A 16,937-nucleotide genomic window follows, 5' to 3' on the forward strand; every position below is an offset into this window, starting at 1 on the left:
CAGCACAGAAAGAACGAATGAAAAACGTTATATAATGTGCAGAGGCAGCATATTGTAGGTGTAAGTGTATGAGTTGACATAAATGCTGCGAGAGACTGGTTACAGAGAAACTGAATGAGCAACATAACAAACAATCACACCTTGCTGTGTGTGTCTGGTTACATAAAATACTTCCTCCTACCTCCTGCATGGCATCCTTTTCTTTCTGGAACTGATGTCTATTTTGTTTCAGTTTGTCCATCATTTTCTTGTAAAGATCCATCTCATCCTTCAGGCGCAGGCTGGTATCCTCCAGCTTATCTGTCATCCTTTGCTTCTCCTAAGGATAGCCATATATACACACAGCTATAGTTTGAACGTTATTTTCCTTTATTTATCTGTGTGTTTGGTATTCAGGGTCATGGGAGTGCATTTCTGTTGAGCAAACAAGTTTTAGCACCAAGATAAAGTTTGCATTTATATTCTGTGATAAATTGCTTGCACAACATTTTGTAAGCTAGAGTCGGGTTTGGTGTCATTTGCATAGATACAAGTTCATAAATGAGGTGTGGTTCAAAACTAAGACGCTATCTCCACAGATATCATTACTGGCGTCTCTCTTTGGCTTTGTGAATGTTGAAGGAATTGTCGCTGTGCTCACAGGCGTGGATAGAAATGAGAAAACCCGCCGCGTTCGCAAGAGAAACAGACACCAAACTGCAGAGATTCACACACACACAACCGATGACAGACAACTACTTAACCTTTTAAAGCCTAAGCAATGAAATAAATGGCAGAAAAATAATTTTTTGGAAAATAGAGTGTTTACTGCACCTTCTGACAAAATGTTTTAAAAAATAAATTACATAATAATTTGCAAATATGAGTTTTAACATGTATCATATTTTCCACATAAGGTGGTTTTTTGTTGTTGCAATTTGTTCATTAAAAATGCATTGTGCAATTTCTTTTGGTTTTTCAGAAAAAAAAAAGGTATACTGATGGTGTAAAAGTCTCAAAAACTCACAAAGACCCATGTATCAACTATAATACATCTGGCTTTAAAAGGTTAAATGACCAACACAGGAAATACAGCCGGAAACGTAAGCAACACTTACCTCATCCAGCTTCTCTGTCTGCGACTTGAGTCGGTTCATGTTAAGGGACATCTCATTATTCTCCTCCTCCAGCTGCTTAACTCTACAGACACAAAATCCCTTATGTCAGCGTGCATTTCTATAGTGTGGCACACAGTCAGCTAAGGCACTGGTTTGGGTAAAATACATGCTGTAGCTGTCCAGAGGCAGATGACTAAAACCCTGGGAGGACTCTCAGAGCTGTTAAGCATTTAGTTCTCCATTTTGCATTTATTTTCTTAAGCGAGCAGGGACATAAACATCATTATCCAAGATATGGTCGGTGTCTAATTCTCTCCGATTATTATTGAACTATAATGAGTTTCACATATTTACATAAAAAAAGATAATGCACAAATAATTGGGAAATGTGCTCAGCAAATTGTGCAACTGTGTGTTTCTCACCGGTTGGTCAGCAGCTCTATCTGTGTGTTCCTGTCTCTCTCCAGCTTGCTGTAAGCCTCTCTGTGGCGTCTCAGGCCCTCCTGCACACTTTGCTCTGCCCGGGTCTCTTGGTCTTTCAGCTGCTCCTCCAGCTCATGAACCCTGATGATGACGATGATGAACGCATCAGACAACATGATTTATTTTTTTGTTGCAAAGCATTAAAACCAAGCTTACTTTGGAAATGACTAAATGCTGCTGCAATTTTACATGAGTAATTTCAGTCAAATTATCTGCCCTTCATTTTCTTTTGTGCTGCTATAAATTAGACTAGATTCAACTTTAATGAGACTGTGCTGAGGATGGTACAAAGCCAGTGAAATGCAGTTAGCTGGAAGAGAACAGTCTATATACAGAAGTGCAAATGCAAATATACAGCAGCACTTTAAGTATGTTGGCATGTACAGCGAGTATAGCATATATGAGCATAAATAGTGTTGTCAGTGAAGAGATGTGTATGTATAAATTACATGCATGTTACATAATTTTATGCTTATGTTAAGATAAGACTAGTACAAAGGGGAAACAAAGTCCTCTACCTGTGCACTAGCTGAGTGTTCTCCTGCTTCAGTTTGGACTTGAGGTCACTGTTCAGCAGGATCTCATTCTCCAGTTCTGCCACCTTCTTCTCAAGAGAAGTGACCTGAGAGAAAAACAAACTGTGAAATTACACCAGAAACTAAATTAAATGTTACAATCCTATGCATCCCATGCATCTAAATTAGGTAATAAAGTTAACAGGGCAAGTTTGTAATTGAAAACAGATTCATAATGTTTTCTTTTTAACTTAGGTTTGCAAATGTAAGAACTGACAGAAATTAGTAAATGTTGCATTTTTAACATGCTGGAGGTGAGTGTTTAGTATCTCAGTTTTTCACTTCCACTGAAAATACTAGATCTGACATGATCACATCCAATGAGGAATCGACTTTTGTTTAAAAAAAAACGCAGTCATACAAATCACCACATGGAGCAAACTAACAGAAGGAAACATAAAGTCATACCTTCTCATTGATGTCGGTGTCGCAGGAGTCGATGCTGTCTCGGAAAAGGTCCTCTGTGCTGCCGTTACTGCTGCTCAAGTTGCTGTTGTGGAGCAGCTGCCTGCTCGAACAAACAGATAAACAGCTTAGAGAATATGCTCGGAATAGATCCAGGCAATGACCGGTTCTGGGTGTTTATGTTTCTGCAGCGAAGCTGCTGCAAGGTAACCCAGATATAGGACACTACAGTGCCAAAGAAAAGAAGCTGCTGCAAACAGGATTAACATGAGCATTCTCACACTCACACCCACACAGGTGTGTGTACATCTGGCTGTGATATTTATGTCATAATGTAGTTTTTAGCTTCCCCATTGTAAACTGATGGAATAACGTGGGAAAAACAAGCTGCTGGCCTATTACTGAGATTAGCAACAGAGAGGAGAGGAAACAAAAAGGAGAAAGGGCAGAAGAACAGTTAAAGAGAGCCATAAAGTGAAAGCAGCCATCAAACCAGACAGAGGAGAAAGTAAGAAGAACAGGGAGACAGCCCAGCCTTATATTGAATACATAGATCAGGCCCGACAGGCCATTTTCACTCTGTCACTATAACTCAATTTCTGTGGCTGAAAATAGGACAAAAGCCTAGATACAAAACATCTCACCCACTACAGACCAACAGTCCATGTAGTGGGCCACTCCTGCCACTAAAAAAAGATGATGTCAAACTCGTTTCCTCAGCTCTGAGACAAAAAACAAAAGTTTGTACAGTGTTCTTGGCTCTATAATTCTTTGAATAACTAGTTAGAAATTAACCTATTTAGTGTGTGCAGTGATAGGACAGCTGAGAGATCAGGAAGCACTAGTTGATAATCTTGCTCTGTGTACGTCACTATGTCAACAAGATCGAACAAGCACGTGTAGGGCGGGCTGTATAATGCATAAACACGCAGAGGACAACTGAGTGACTTTGCCTGTAACGCACAGAAGCACATGCATGTGGACACAAATGCAAAGGTGAAAAGCCTACCTTCCAAAAGCAGTGCTGGAGATTTTCCTGTTGGGGCTACAAGGAGAAGAACAAGATTTCAGATTCTTTTCAGTCAATCATCATCATCTGTCCAGACACATAGCTCAACAATACAGTGGATGTAACCACTAATTTTAGCCATTTAGTGCGAGAGAGAGTAGGAAGCATTGGAAAAATGATCGCTGAAGGTCACTATTAATATTATTTTAGCCCTTGGTGAACAGGGCTTTCTGTCAGCTCTAGAGGGGGGACAAAGGCCCAAAGAGTTTCTGTATGATGTGCCTGGGATTCACATTAGATTAATAAAAATGAGCAAACACACTGCAGGGTTACCCAGTTGACAGCTGACACTGATATAAAGCGAACATCATCATTAAGTCCTGGCACAAAACACTAGGCTTTCAAGGCTGGAGGATAAACAAAGTTAACGCAGCAGAATAGAGTGCAATTCGACCATTTTTATAAAAACAGCCTATTCTGTGCAAAAAATGATCACTGTTGTCTCTACAGTATGACTATGGGGCTTATGTGTGATGATGTCATACAGTTTCTCCTTGCTAACAGTTTAAGAACAAGATGCACTGTTTCCTTACAGCTAATGTTTCAGTTAAACTCACACCAACTCATGACTCCAAGGTGCCCAGTTCTTAAAAGAAAAACAAGCCCAGACCATCATCCCTCTACCTCTGTGCTTGGCAGTTGTTTTGAGGCGTTTGTGGTTTGTTCAGAGTCTGAGATGTAGCTCTAAGGTTTTTTTAAAAAAATTTTTTGCAATTCCTCTTATTTTGGGGTGAATTTATCCCTCCTGGGAAGAATGGCAGCTGTTTTGAATGCATCTCCTTTCAGAATAATGGACTTGACATGATTTGGAAATGGCTTTAAAATCCTTCTCAGATTGATGGGCAGCAAAAATTGTGTCACTAAGATGCATCACTGCCACAGACCTGAATGCACCAGCCTAGCAAAGTGCCAAAGCCTCTGCTTTTACAGAGGTGCTCACACTTCCTGGTGATCAGTTAATCAGGTGTGTTTGATAAGCAGCGCCTGGCAGTGACTTTGCCTCTTAGGTGCTGTGGGAGAAGTAAGGGTATGATAAGTTTTTCACAGGACTGTACAGAGTGGTTTGAAGATTTTTCCCCCCATGATACACCAGTGTGTGAATGTGTGTGTGAATGGGTGAATGACTGAATGTAGTGTAAAGCGCTTTGGGGTCCATAGGGACTAAGTAAAGCGCTATACAAATACAGGCCATTTACCATGACTTTACATTCAGTAGAAACAAATGTAAATTCATGTGAAAGGTTTGAAATTTATTCCCTATATATTTTTTATCTACACAAATTGCAAACATATGTTACAGTACGAGACTTTATCTAAAAGCTCATTCAGTCTGTAATTTACCAGCATTCTTACGTACAAAATTGAAAAATAAACAACAATCATCTGTAGCATTGTTTATAAAACAGAATCCCAAAATAGCATTATAAGCAGGTAATAGATGAACGCATTCACCAATCCAAGCATATGTTTTACAGCCTTAAATTACTTGAATGTATTTGCTATTAAATATAATAAGAGCTCAGACAAAAATCTGAAGGTTTGGATAACCTGTTCAATTCTTTACCATCCTGAACCTCATCAAACTCAGTCTCTAAATTAATACCCCTTTATTAACACAGCCCTTCTGTGAAGACCTAACACTACTCTGCCTGCGACTGGCTTGTGCTTGTCAGGGTCGGATACACGAAAACATGAAAAATAACTGTATGTGGATGTGGGTGTGTTTTTCAAACGCTGACACAGACGACAGGGAACAGAAGCAGCACGTCTCACAATGCATTCGAGAATTTCAGCTTTGGATTTTATTACATTTCTATTTTGGTAAAAACATTTACCCGCCAGCGTGGCAGCTAAACTTCGGTGATTGACACACCAAATGAAAAAACTATCCGGGTGACAATTTAAGAGCCTGTTTACAAAACATAAAACATTGTCTAAGCAACTTTATGTTGTGCTTAAACGGTTAACCCTTAATGAACTCTGACCATAGGAGAAGAATATAAACAAGTAATTCTTTAAATCTTTTAAGCCTTCTCTATTGCAGTATCTACGAGGGACTAACCCCCATAGAGTCCAACATCCATGTTTCAAATTGTACTCTAAGACATTTTTCTTAGTTGAATTTTCTAAAAAGTGTGTGTCTGGATGCCTGTGCATGTGTGTATTTGTGTTTCCAGGTGGACTGTACAGTTATTAATGGTCACTGCGGATTATGTTTCTAATAATAGTTTCCCTATTACAATGGGCGGTGAGGTAAGCTCAGGAGTGACAGCCTTACATAACGATCAATTAGAGTTTGTGTGTGAGCATGTGGAGAGATGATGTGTTCAGTCATGTGTGAAACCAGGCGAGGAAACATTTAAGACTCTGTAACAATGTGAGATCATTCACATTAAATGACAGTTTAAGAAAAAGAGCCACAGATAACAGTGTCTCCTGGGTCAGTACAATGTGAGTGGATGAATACACTTTAAATTCGGGATAGTTCACTTACGAGCTGACAGCATCTGTTTCTTCTCACGTAACAGTAGGGTGGATCCTTCCTGTCTCTTGTATAAATGAATTATTGTCTTCTATGTTTAGACAAATTACCTGCCAGGATAAATAACTCTAATTTCCAAAGAAACAAGGCATGTGTGCTCTTGTTTCGAAGCTTCTGCTAGTGGGAAATGTGTACTCTGCCTGGGAAAATTGCAGACTACGAAGGATTTTTGGAAATTATTAAATTATAAGATGACATCACTGTGTGTATGCGTTATGCGTGTCCTACCTGTTTGCTTTCAGGTTTTTGAGGCGAGCATCCAGGTCATTTAGCAGGTTGACCTTTTTACTGCACTGAGAACAGTAGACATCCGTCATTTCTCCGGTGTAATGGTGACGCACCTTACGAGGAGTCTGACCCGCACTATCAACACAAAGACACACAGTAACATAGACACAGTTACTGAAACCAATCAGACCATTTATCAAGAAATAGCGAATGATGCACTCTGGACCTTATTTACATTTAATCATTAGTTATTATTTGGATTATTGTAGGTTATTTACCTTACAATATAAAGCATCTTGACAACTGTTGTTGTTATTTGGAGCTATATAAGTAAAACTGAATTAAATTGAACCTCTCACGAAAACAAAAAATAACAACATTGTTGCCCATCTATTGCTGGATTATCACTTTTAAGGTCTGATCTGAACATAAACCGCACAATCTTCATGTAGTTCGGAATAACTTTGTGAAATTGTGTTCGTTACTCCTAAAAAAGTCAAAACAGTTCGACATTAAGTTTTAAGCATTCCTCTAATCTTCTTCTTTTTTTTTTTTTACTTTAAGATCAATATCTTGACTAGAAACTAGAAATTGTACTTTTTGCAGACGGTTATTCAAATGTCTTTGCTGTTCTGAGCTGTCTAAAAGTTCTTGTAAATCTGGGCCTCATTTTGAATTTAAATCTCCCTGCCAACTCCATTTGATAAGTTTTATCTGCTTGGTATGTGTGAAAGGAGCATGGTGCTGTAAAGCCAGTCTTTCAGCTGGGAGACGTAATCCCATTAAACACGGGCTTTTGATGAATATTAATGTGGCCTTAAGGGCAAGAACTCCTAAGCTACAGTGCTACAGTCAAAACTCTGAATAATATGAAGTTGGTACTATTCTAGGACAGAGACTGCACCCTCCCAGTCTGTGGTTCCCTTTGCCCCAAGTGATTTAGTAGGAATACTGAATCATAGCAATAATGAGACACTTACAGAGGGTTAATTCTTTCGAATCACTCTATGTCAAACACATCAGGACATAAAATTATCAATTTGTCATCACTGTTTTGGTAAACCCTTTAGTTTGTGCAGCAATTAGTATAAGAAAGCTCAAATAAAATGACTTAATTCAATGTTTGCAGATTTATAGTTTCTTTTGATGATGCAGGCAGGAGCACGTGTTTGTGATGTTTTAATGTTCAAGCATTTGACTGATGCAGGATTTCTGGTTCCACATTTGTTCCCATTTCCACAGATTTTAGGCAAAGCAGAGATTATAGGAATCCAACCAACCCCAAGTTTGCACACAGTTCTCAAACAAAGCAAGATCAAGTTGCCAACGAGCCACATGCTATGCGCAAGCTGAATTTTGTTGGTTAAAAAGATGGCTAGAACAGGAAAGAGGAAACCACGGCAGGTTTCACTACGAAGAAAAAGACGAGTGGAAAAACCCCCCCATCAAAAATAGAAAATAAAACACAAAAAGAAAAAAAGAATGCTTCTTTCCCTGCTGCTTCACTTTCACTGTTGTCTTTCCACAACAGGGTCTAAGCTAAAAAAGCCAGCAACAGCACAAACATGAACAAAAGTGAGCCAAATTACTGGTTCCTGGCTGCATACCTTTGACACTGCGTCATACAAGAGTGTGCTGTCATATCTGGCGCTGCAAAGATCTGTGCAGCACCCGCAGTACCAATATTGTAACATGTCGGGTCTTTTAGCAGACAACTCCACCACAATGAATGTCCAAAACAACACTGTCCATATAAAAGCAGTCAATTGTTGAAATAAGATTCAACTGGGACCTGATGAATAATAGACTACAATGAATAAAAGAAATGGGTCTGCTACACGTTACACCTACAGGAACTGCTCTGTCATGAAAACTAATGCCGTGAAGCTCCCAGCACACAGTATTTGTGCTGATGTTAATGCCAGAGGAGGTTTGGAACTCTTAAGCTATTGAGCCAGCACAGTGTTGGCGACTTTTAAACACTATGCACCTCAGCACTTGGTGACCTTGCTCTGTAACTTTATGTGGTCTCCCAGTTTGTGGCCGAGTTGCTGTGGTTCCTAAATGTGTCAGCTTTGAATAAATATCTCTTACAATTGATTGTGGAATCTGTAGAAGGGAGGAAATTTCACAAACCAACTTGTAGCAATGGTGGATTCCTGTTACAGCAAAATGCCTCAGAGAGCTCTTTAGAATGACCCATTCTTTCACAAATGTTTGCAAAGGCAGACTCCACGGTCAGGTGCTTGATCTCATATACCTGTCCCAGTGGGACTGAAAACACCCGAATCCACAAAATAGCTACAGTGGGGCAAAAAAGTATTTAGTCAGCCACCGATTGTGCAAGTTCCCCCACCTAAAATGATGAAAGAGGTCAGTAATTTGCACCAGAGGTACACTTCAACTGTGAGAGACAGAATGTGAAAAAAAAAAATCCATGAATCCACATGGTAGGATTTGTAAAGAATTTATTCGTAAATTAGGGTGGAAAATAAGTATTTGGTCACCTCAAACAAGGAAAATCTCTGGCTCTCACAGACCTGTAACGTCTTCTGTAAGAAGCTTTTCTGTCCCCCACTCGTTACCTGGATGAATGGCACCTGTTTGAACTCATCATCTGTATAAAAGACACCTGTCCACAGCCTCAAACAGTCAGACTCCAAACTCCGCCATGGCCAAGACCAAAGAGCTTTCGAAGGACACCAGGAAAAGTATTGTAGACCTGCACCAGACTGGGAAGAGTGAATCTACAATAGGCAAGCAGCTTGGTGTGAAAAAAATCAACTGTGGGAGCAATCATCAGAAAATGGAAGACGTACAAGACCACTGATAATCTCCCTCGATCTGGGGCTCCACGCAAGATCTCATCCCGTGGGGTCAAAATGATCATGAGAACGGTGAGCAAAGATCCCAGAACCACACGGGGGGACCTGGTGAATGACCTGCAGAGAGCTGGGACCAAAGTAACAAAGGTCACCATCAGTAACACACTACAACGGCAGGGAATCAAATCCCGCAGTGCCAGACGTGTTCCGCTGCTGAAGCCAGTGCATGTCCAGGCCCGTCTGAAGTTTGCCAGAGAGCACATGGATGATACAGCAGAGGATTGGGAGAATGTCATGTGGTCAGATGAAACCAAAGTAGAACTTTTTGGTATAAACTCAACTCGTCGTGTTTGGAGGAAGAAGAATACTGAGTTGCATCCCAAGAACACCATACCTACTGTGAAGCATGGGGGTGGAAACATCATGCTATGGGGCTGTTTTTCTGCCAAGGGGACAGGACGACTGATCCGTGTTAAGGACAGAATGAATGGGGCCATGTATCGTGAGATTTTGAGCCAAAACCTCCTTCCATCAGTGAGAACTTTGAAGATGAAACGAGGCTGGGTCTTCCAACATGACAATGATCCAAAACACACCGCCCGGGCAACAAAGGAGTGGCTCCGTAAGAAGCATTTGAAAGTCCTGGAGTGGCCTAGCCAGTCTCCAGACCTCAACCCCATAGAAACTCTGTGGCGGGAGTTGAAAGTCGGTGTTGCTCGGCGACAGCCCCAAAACATCACTGCTCTCGAGAAGATCTGCATGGAGGAATGGGCCAAAATACCAGCTACTGTGTGTGCAAACCTGGTAAAGACCTATAGTAAACGTTTGACCTCTGTTATTGCCAACAAAGGTTATGTTACAAAGTATTGAGTTGTATTTTTGTTATTGACCAAATACTTATTTTCCACCCTGATTTACGAATAAATTCTTTACAAATCCTACCATGTGGATTCATGGATTTTATTTTTCCACGTTCTGTCTCTCACAGTTGAAGTGTACCTCTGGTGCAAATACCTCTGGTGCAAATTACTGACCTCTGTCATCACTTTAGGTGGGGGAACTTGCACAATCGGTGGCTGACTAAATACTTTTTTGCCCCACTGTACAAGTATGTTTTTTAATGTCACGATTTTCACTATATTGAGGATCAGCATTAACACTGAATATAGTTATGAATGTAGAATGTAGTCTTATAGTTACGAGTACCCCAACATGAAAAAAAATGTTTTTCTTTAGCTCGCTCCCACCTCGAGGGCACAGATGAGCCAAGGTCGGAATAACCGTTGGTACGAGCCTCGTCGTCCGGACAAGGGCTGCTGGGAGTGTAGTCCGGCTCCTCCCCTTCTCCGTAGTCTTCAAACTGCTCCTCGTACAGAGAAGCCGACGAACGTGTTGACAGGTCAGAGGTCACAGAGATACTGGTCTGACCGCACCTGAAGAAAGAGAGGGAGATGTTGGCTCCATAATCTGAAGTTGTCTTTATTTTCGATATAAATTGAAATGGAGAAGTTTCTAGCTCAACTTCATCCACTTCTCCCAGTGTGCACAGAGAAGAGATTATAGTCTGAAGATGGTAAAGCTCCAGTCGGGTCAAGTAATAAAGTCGTTCTGTATATGCTAAGTGCTGCCGGAGCTCTAACTGCATCCAAATAAACAAAACTGCTTCATATGCAAGTAATGCAAATAATGGCACTTTTATGGTAACAGATCCTACTTTACTTTGACTCTAGAACTTATATTTCTCATGAGAATAAATGCATTAAATAGAGGAACTGGCAGTGGCTGTCAGACTTAGGAATTTTAGAGAATATAACAAAACAGGAGCATCAAGCTCAAAGAAACAACACAGAGCAAAGTCTGTGAAACAAACTAAAAGACATCTGAATGAACCTGAAAGTGAAGTGATCACGAATCAGTGACAAAAACAGAACGTGTAAGTTAAAAATGACCCAAGACTGCTTACTTCTCCCCGGGAAAAAAGAGATCCCCTAGCGTGTCTTCCTTGTCTCCCAGTCTGGTGAGCCCGTCTGAGGTTTCCGAACCCTGAGTGCTTTCCACAGCGCTGTCTCTGTCCGATTCCCTCTCCTTGCCTTCGTCTGCCACCTCCTCCTCAGGCTCCTCCACCTCTTCTGGGAACAGCTGGCACTCACGGACGGGGTCAGGATAGGCCCGCGTGCACATGATGACCGGACAAACCTGATCCTCCTCAGCACCCTGCAGAAGCCAGAAGGGGACAAGCACAGATTAGCATCAGTTTGAACAAGGCCACACAATTATTAGTAGCGAAAGACAAGATAAACAAAATATTTGCCCTGAATGATATCCCAAATGTCTTAAGTTTAAAACATCAAAGTATGATCTTTAGAGTTTGTACCAGAGAATTTAAAGCATTTTTGGACCTCAACTGAACCACCTCCAGGCCTCAGTATCAGAGACTTTTGTGTTTTGAAGCTATCAGAAGTAGACAATGCATGCATACACACCGGCATCATTTCCATAAGCTTATCTAATGTCAAAACATATATTTCTACATCCCCAAAACTGTCAGTGGAGTTAAAATCTAGACTTTGTTGTGGCCAAGCCATCTGTGATACCATATTCAGGTATTCTGACCTCCGTTTATTTGGGGCCATAACATTAGACTTTAGATTATGATCTGAACAATGCCAGATCATAATCCTGCCCCTACAGGCTTGTAGGACAGGGACAAGGCATTATCTGCTTCTCGTCATACTCTAATGTGCCCATCACTCTGGAAAAGGGTAAATCTGGACTCATCTGCCCATGTGACCTTTTTCCATCCCTTCAGAGTAGAATCTTAATGTGCCCTGACAAACTGAAGCCTTTTTCTGATTAATTTGACTGATAAGTGCTTTTCTTAAGGCTAAACAGCTGTTTATTCCCTTTGTAAGTGTGAAAATGCTCACACTCAAACACAGTACTGCTGATATTTTCTGATTTAATCTCACAAAATTTTCTCCAATTGCGATCATTAAAAAGATTAAATCGGACAGTTCTTAACCTATATTCATGCAGTTTCAGCAACATCTTTAAGTTGTTTTTTTTATCTGACGCAGGCCACTAACGTGACCCGTCTAAGCCACAGTAAAAGGTTTTCCATGACAATGTTCATGTCCATGTCTCTTTACAATGAGAAACTACTCACTGCATCACTGAAGGTTAAATAACCTGTTTCCAGTCAAAACATAAGAATCACTGCAGTGATTATCCAGTGGAGGGCTCTCACCTATTTGCTTAGTAGCCACAATGCCCAAGGGGGCAAAACTGTAAAAAATTGAATGCTTTTATGGGTCGTCTGACATTTCAGGTCTTCTAAAGCTGTAACTCTCACGAATACCACCACTGTCACAGTTATTTTCACCTTCAGGCATAAAGAGGTCAAACAATTTAACTGACTATATTATGGCAAATCATGGAAATATTTTTACTCCTTTACAGTGCAGAGCACGATAGTGTATCTAGATAATATACCATAAATCTGCAAGTAGGAAGAATCAAAAATGAGCAAATGCAACCAGAGGCATTCAATGTTTTGCAGTTGTTTATATCTGAATAATGTTTTATATATTAGACAGTGGAGTTCGTGTTGAGTTCACTGTTTTTAGCAGGGCTGTTCAGTCATTTGATTTCCCACTTAGTAAATTCCTTCACTGTGGGAATCATCCTAAGTTCACACCAGGGGGGTCTGGAGGTCTACGGGGGTGAAAGGGTGATGGGCCAGAGGTCATGGGTCTCACTCCTTCTTGTTTCACCCTCCAAAAATCTGGTCTAATGCAACAGAGAACAAAGCCTTATCTCAGCATGACCGAACAGCTGAAACATGGAGGAGCAGGACAAAGAATGAGGGGCAGGTGAAGAGGTGGATAACGAGAAGAGAGAGCAGGGTAAGTAATATGTTTTAGAGAGTCAGGAAATTGGAAAAGTGGGTGGGAGAGTGAATAACGAGCTAACGAGGGAGGTGAAGGAATAATGCAACAATGCAATGAGAGACTGGAAAGGAGCTAGCAGTACAGTGTGTATGAGGATGAGATTAGTCAAAGAATGAGCCATGGGAATAAAAGAGATGCAAGACAGGAGAACAGGCAACACAGCAGAGGATAGTCAGGTTAGTTTGTAACAACATTGCAAACAAAGGATTAAAGAATCTCTGCACCTCTCTCGCTCTCAAAAACTCTATGTGCTTATTTGGATTCAAACCAGAAATAGTGAGGAGCTACAGTATACCCAAAGTTTCCACAGAATATCTCCATTGCTTCATTTGATGAAGTGTGATGTAGTGGTGATAACTGTCACAAAGCATTCTGCAGGTTCAAACAAAAGCCTTTCTGTGTAGTGCTTCAATGATGCTTTGGCTTTCTTCCACAGTCCAAAGGCACGCATATTATGTTAATGTATAAATTAGGCCTGTGATGGACTGTTGACCCTAACTCAATAACCGTTATGGATGGATGGATGGACTGTGCAAGAGCAGCTTAACGGTTTTATTTTGATGGTCAAAGAGTTTAACAGCTGAAAAATAGTTAAAATCACACTGCATACTGTATAACTTTCCTTTAAATGCTGTAAATCAATTCTATAACAGAAGATAAATGCTGTTTGTACTTAAAAGGTCTTGTGAAAATTACAATGCTGTTATAAAGCATTAATAAACAAAGACTAATTATGCATGTAAGTCCACTGGAAAACAAAGTTTCAGATGATTATAAAATTATGAGGAAGGATTTTGCATGTATGCTTATGGAGAAGTAAATAAAAAAAAAGTAGCCTATCCATTTACAACACAAACTGAGGCACTGCATCATCACAAAGAGCCAACATGGGGTGTGAGTCACAGAGAATAAAACAAAGGATAAAGGTCTCTTTAGCATTCCTTCCCTGCAGCAGAGAAAGAAACACAGTGTGCGGCAAGGAAGCAGGCAGCCCCACTCTCGGTACTCTGTTCTGCAACAATTCAGAAAACCGAACAAGCTAACACAGTGGGCGACGTGACACCTGCTGTGAAGAGACAAGAGAAGGTTTTTCAAATGCTCCTCAGCAGAGGCTGGAAATGTCAGAAATCACGCCCATGCAAAGAATATACCATCAACACTACAGCGTTATACTGACATTAACTGGAAAGCTTTACTTTACTCGGAACACCATGCATTGTTGTGGTAATAAAGGCGTAATAATAAACTTTGTCCAAAGTAAACATTTTGACACGCTGCCTTTTTTGTGTCATTTACATTCATTTTGGTACCGAAATGTGAGACAATATGGGTTATACGCTGAATACAAACCTAAAGATAAGACCAGAGGAAATGAAAGTAACTTGGAGACATACAAGCTGCCAAAATGACAAAGAGAAACCACATGACTTGCCCTTTTAATTAGGTGATATGGTGCATGAAGACGGCATATAACCGACACCAGATCTCCATGCAGACATGTAAAAAAATAATTTCACTTCATCGCCACAGTTGTGGATACATTTGGGAGATTTAACTGTAACTGATTAATGTGCAGAAAGGTCCAATCAGAACAGTCAAATTAAATATGAAATAATGAAATATTGGTTTGCGGGGAGAAAAACGTAAACTTGCCAAGAGATCATCTTTGTGGGGGGGGGGGGGGGGGGGGTCACCAAAACAGTGGATCATCTGACTTCATGTCCTCCTTCACCACAGCCATGAAAGTCATCTGCAATCTTCCACCTTTCCCCATGTTTGGCATCTCCATATTCAACATGCCCCCACCATCTCAGCCTCGCCTCACTAACCATGTCTCCAACCTGCTCAACCCAAGCTCTCCCTCTGATGTATTACTACTAAAGAGTGTATTCATAATATTCACAATGAAATTAATTTGGTGCCAACGCATCCTCGGCATTCAGTTCATCCAGGAAGATCACGTGGTATCATTTGGGCTGCAAACTCGAGACAAAGATGCTGCTGGACAGTTACATCCTACAGTGTTTGCTTCTTCAACCAGAAACACTTTGTACTCTACATGTCACTTTGAGCTACCCTGATGAGACTAAAAAAGTGATGATTAAGGAAGGAGCTTTGCCTATGGGTGCATGTTTGTATGCGTTTACTGAACGCTTCTGTTTATACCCGCCTGCTCCAGAACAGCCAGGGGGCTTCAACTGCCAAAACATGAGCCTACCGAGCATTTTGAGTTGCTCGAATCCCTGAAGCAAAAAAATAAAAAAATAAAGCTGGCCTGCCAAACAGCATCTGAACTGCCACTGGCTTTGAACTGACGAACTGAGGATGCCAAGATCTGCTGTACTTTTAAATGTAGCTGTTCGATCTGAAGGCTGGCATGCCTTCACATCTCATTTGGCACATTTGGCCAAAAGAGGATCTTTTTTAAAATCCAGATATTAAATGTTTGATTTGACCAAATCAGTCATATTATTCATAAATTATCAATACCTCCCCCCAAAAATAAACATTAAAAACAATTTAAACAATGTTGTACGCATCCAGCTTCTGCTGTAATACTGCACAGCACGAACGTTGTCATACACAGATCTCAATATTTAAATCAAACTGGAAAAATACTTTCTGATCTCTTCGTGAGCCTGTTGCTGCAGGGGTCTGACCCAGTTAAAATACAGACGTCCTATCGTTCCTTTCCTGCTCTTCTCCCAAGCGAGGCCAACATCAGCAACAGAGCAAGATGGAGAGATGAAGGCGAGAGAACAATCAGTACCTTCCTGCAAGGCCTTTTGTTAGTTGAGGTTTCTGTTCACTGCAGACTATACAGTAAGTGTATTTGTTTGCAAGCTAAAGATAGTTTCCTGTGTGTTACAGTATTTGTGTGTATGCTCATCATCCAGCCATCCCTTAGTAAAGCCATGTCTAGTAACCATACAGGGTTTGAAAACAAACTAGCCAACTACAAATCACTGTAGATGTGCTAACATAAAGTCGATTGATTGTCATTTGTTTATAATAAGTAGTGTTTTTAAGTATGCCATTACATGCTACTAAACATTTTGAAATACAGACAGAATTGTGCAGAATCAGTCATGTATAAGAAAAGGAAGAGAATGCACTAATATCAGACATTATTTATATTCACTGCAACAATCTAAGCAGCGAGGAGTAAAGAGATAAGAAGACAGAAAATGAACAGCAGAGAGAAACTGAGAGAAACAAAAGGGGAAAAAATAGAGAGCAACCAAATGTAAATTAAACCAACTAAAATAAGCACTGCTATTCCTTTCAAAACTTTTGAGTTTTTTTTAAATAAACATAATAATTTTACAATCATAAACTTTCAGCTGAGCTTGGTAGTGACATTAGTTTTTCAGCTGAGACTGCATGACATAATGCCAGTGCGCAACCCTGAAACTCACAACACTGAGTCATGTGCTTTTTGTGCTAGAGTTGTTGAGCAACATTTCAGAAGATTAAGCAATAAAAAAAACACAGTGACATACAAATGATATTACTGCACAGCCATTACCCTTGTAATACTAGAGTATTAGTTACCAGGGAGGCAAACAGTACACAGTAATCTCTCATTACAAAATGAGGGTGTGTAACAGATTATAAGAAAGGAGAGAAACATCCAGATGTGTTCTTGTTATACAATTACACAAAGTGTTGCTACTAATATTCACACCCAGCATTTTCCCAGTGTTGTGACATGAAGTCAAAAGACCCATCCACATACAAGATGCAAAAGCAACTCAATCAG

The 16,937-nt window shown here is 40.4% G+C and overlaps 1 protein-coding gene across 2 annotated transcripts in view; it reads right to left on the reverse strand.

Annotated features, from left to right (window-relative positions):
- Nucleotides 1-16,937, reverse strand: part of rab11fip4b (RAB11 family interacting protein 4 (class II) b) — a 30,213-nt gene that overhangs the window by 5,573 nt on the left and 7,703 nt on the right. For both annotated transcript variants that reach the window (XM_082537965.1, XM_082537966.1), the window contains exons 2-10: nt 11,188-11,438; nt 10,472-10,657; nt 6,400-6,534; nt 3,570-3,605; nt 2,564-2,663; nt 2,099-2,202; nt 1,521-1,661; nt 1,098-1,179; nt 182-319 (exon numbers count right to left, since the gene is read on the reverse strand). In XM_082537965.1, the coding sequence (XP_082394091.1) occupies nt 182-319; nt 1,098-1,179; nt 1,521-1,661; nt 2,099-2,202; nt 2,564-2,663; nt 3,570-3,605; nt 6,400-6,534; nt 10,472-10,657; nt 11,188-11,438 (1,173 nt within the window). The remainder of the gene's footprint in view (nt 1-181; nt 320-1,097; nt 1,180-1,520; nt 1,662-2,098; nt 2,203-2,563; nt 2,664-3,569; nt 3,606-6,399; nt 6,535-10,471; nt 10,658-11,187; nt 11,439-16,937) is intronic.

Source organism: Aulonocara stuartgranti (assembly GCF_965226115.1).
Source record: "Aulonocara stuartgranti genome assembly, chromosome: 6".
NCBI classification, from domain to species: domain Eukaryota; kingdom Metazoa; phylum Chordata; class Actinopteri; order Cichliformes; family Cichlidae; genus Aulonocara; species Aulonocara stuartgranti.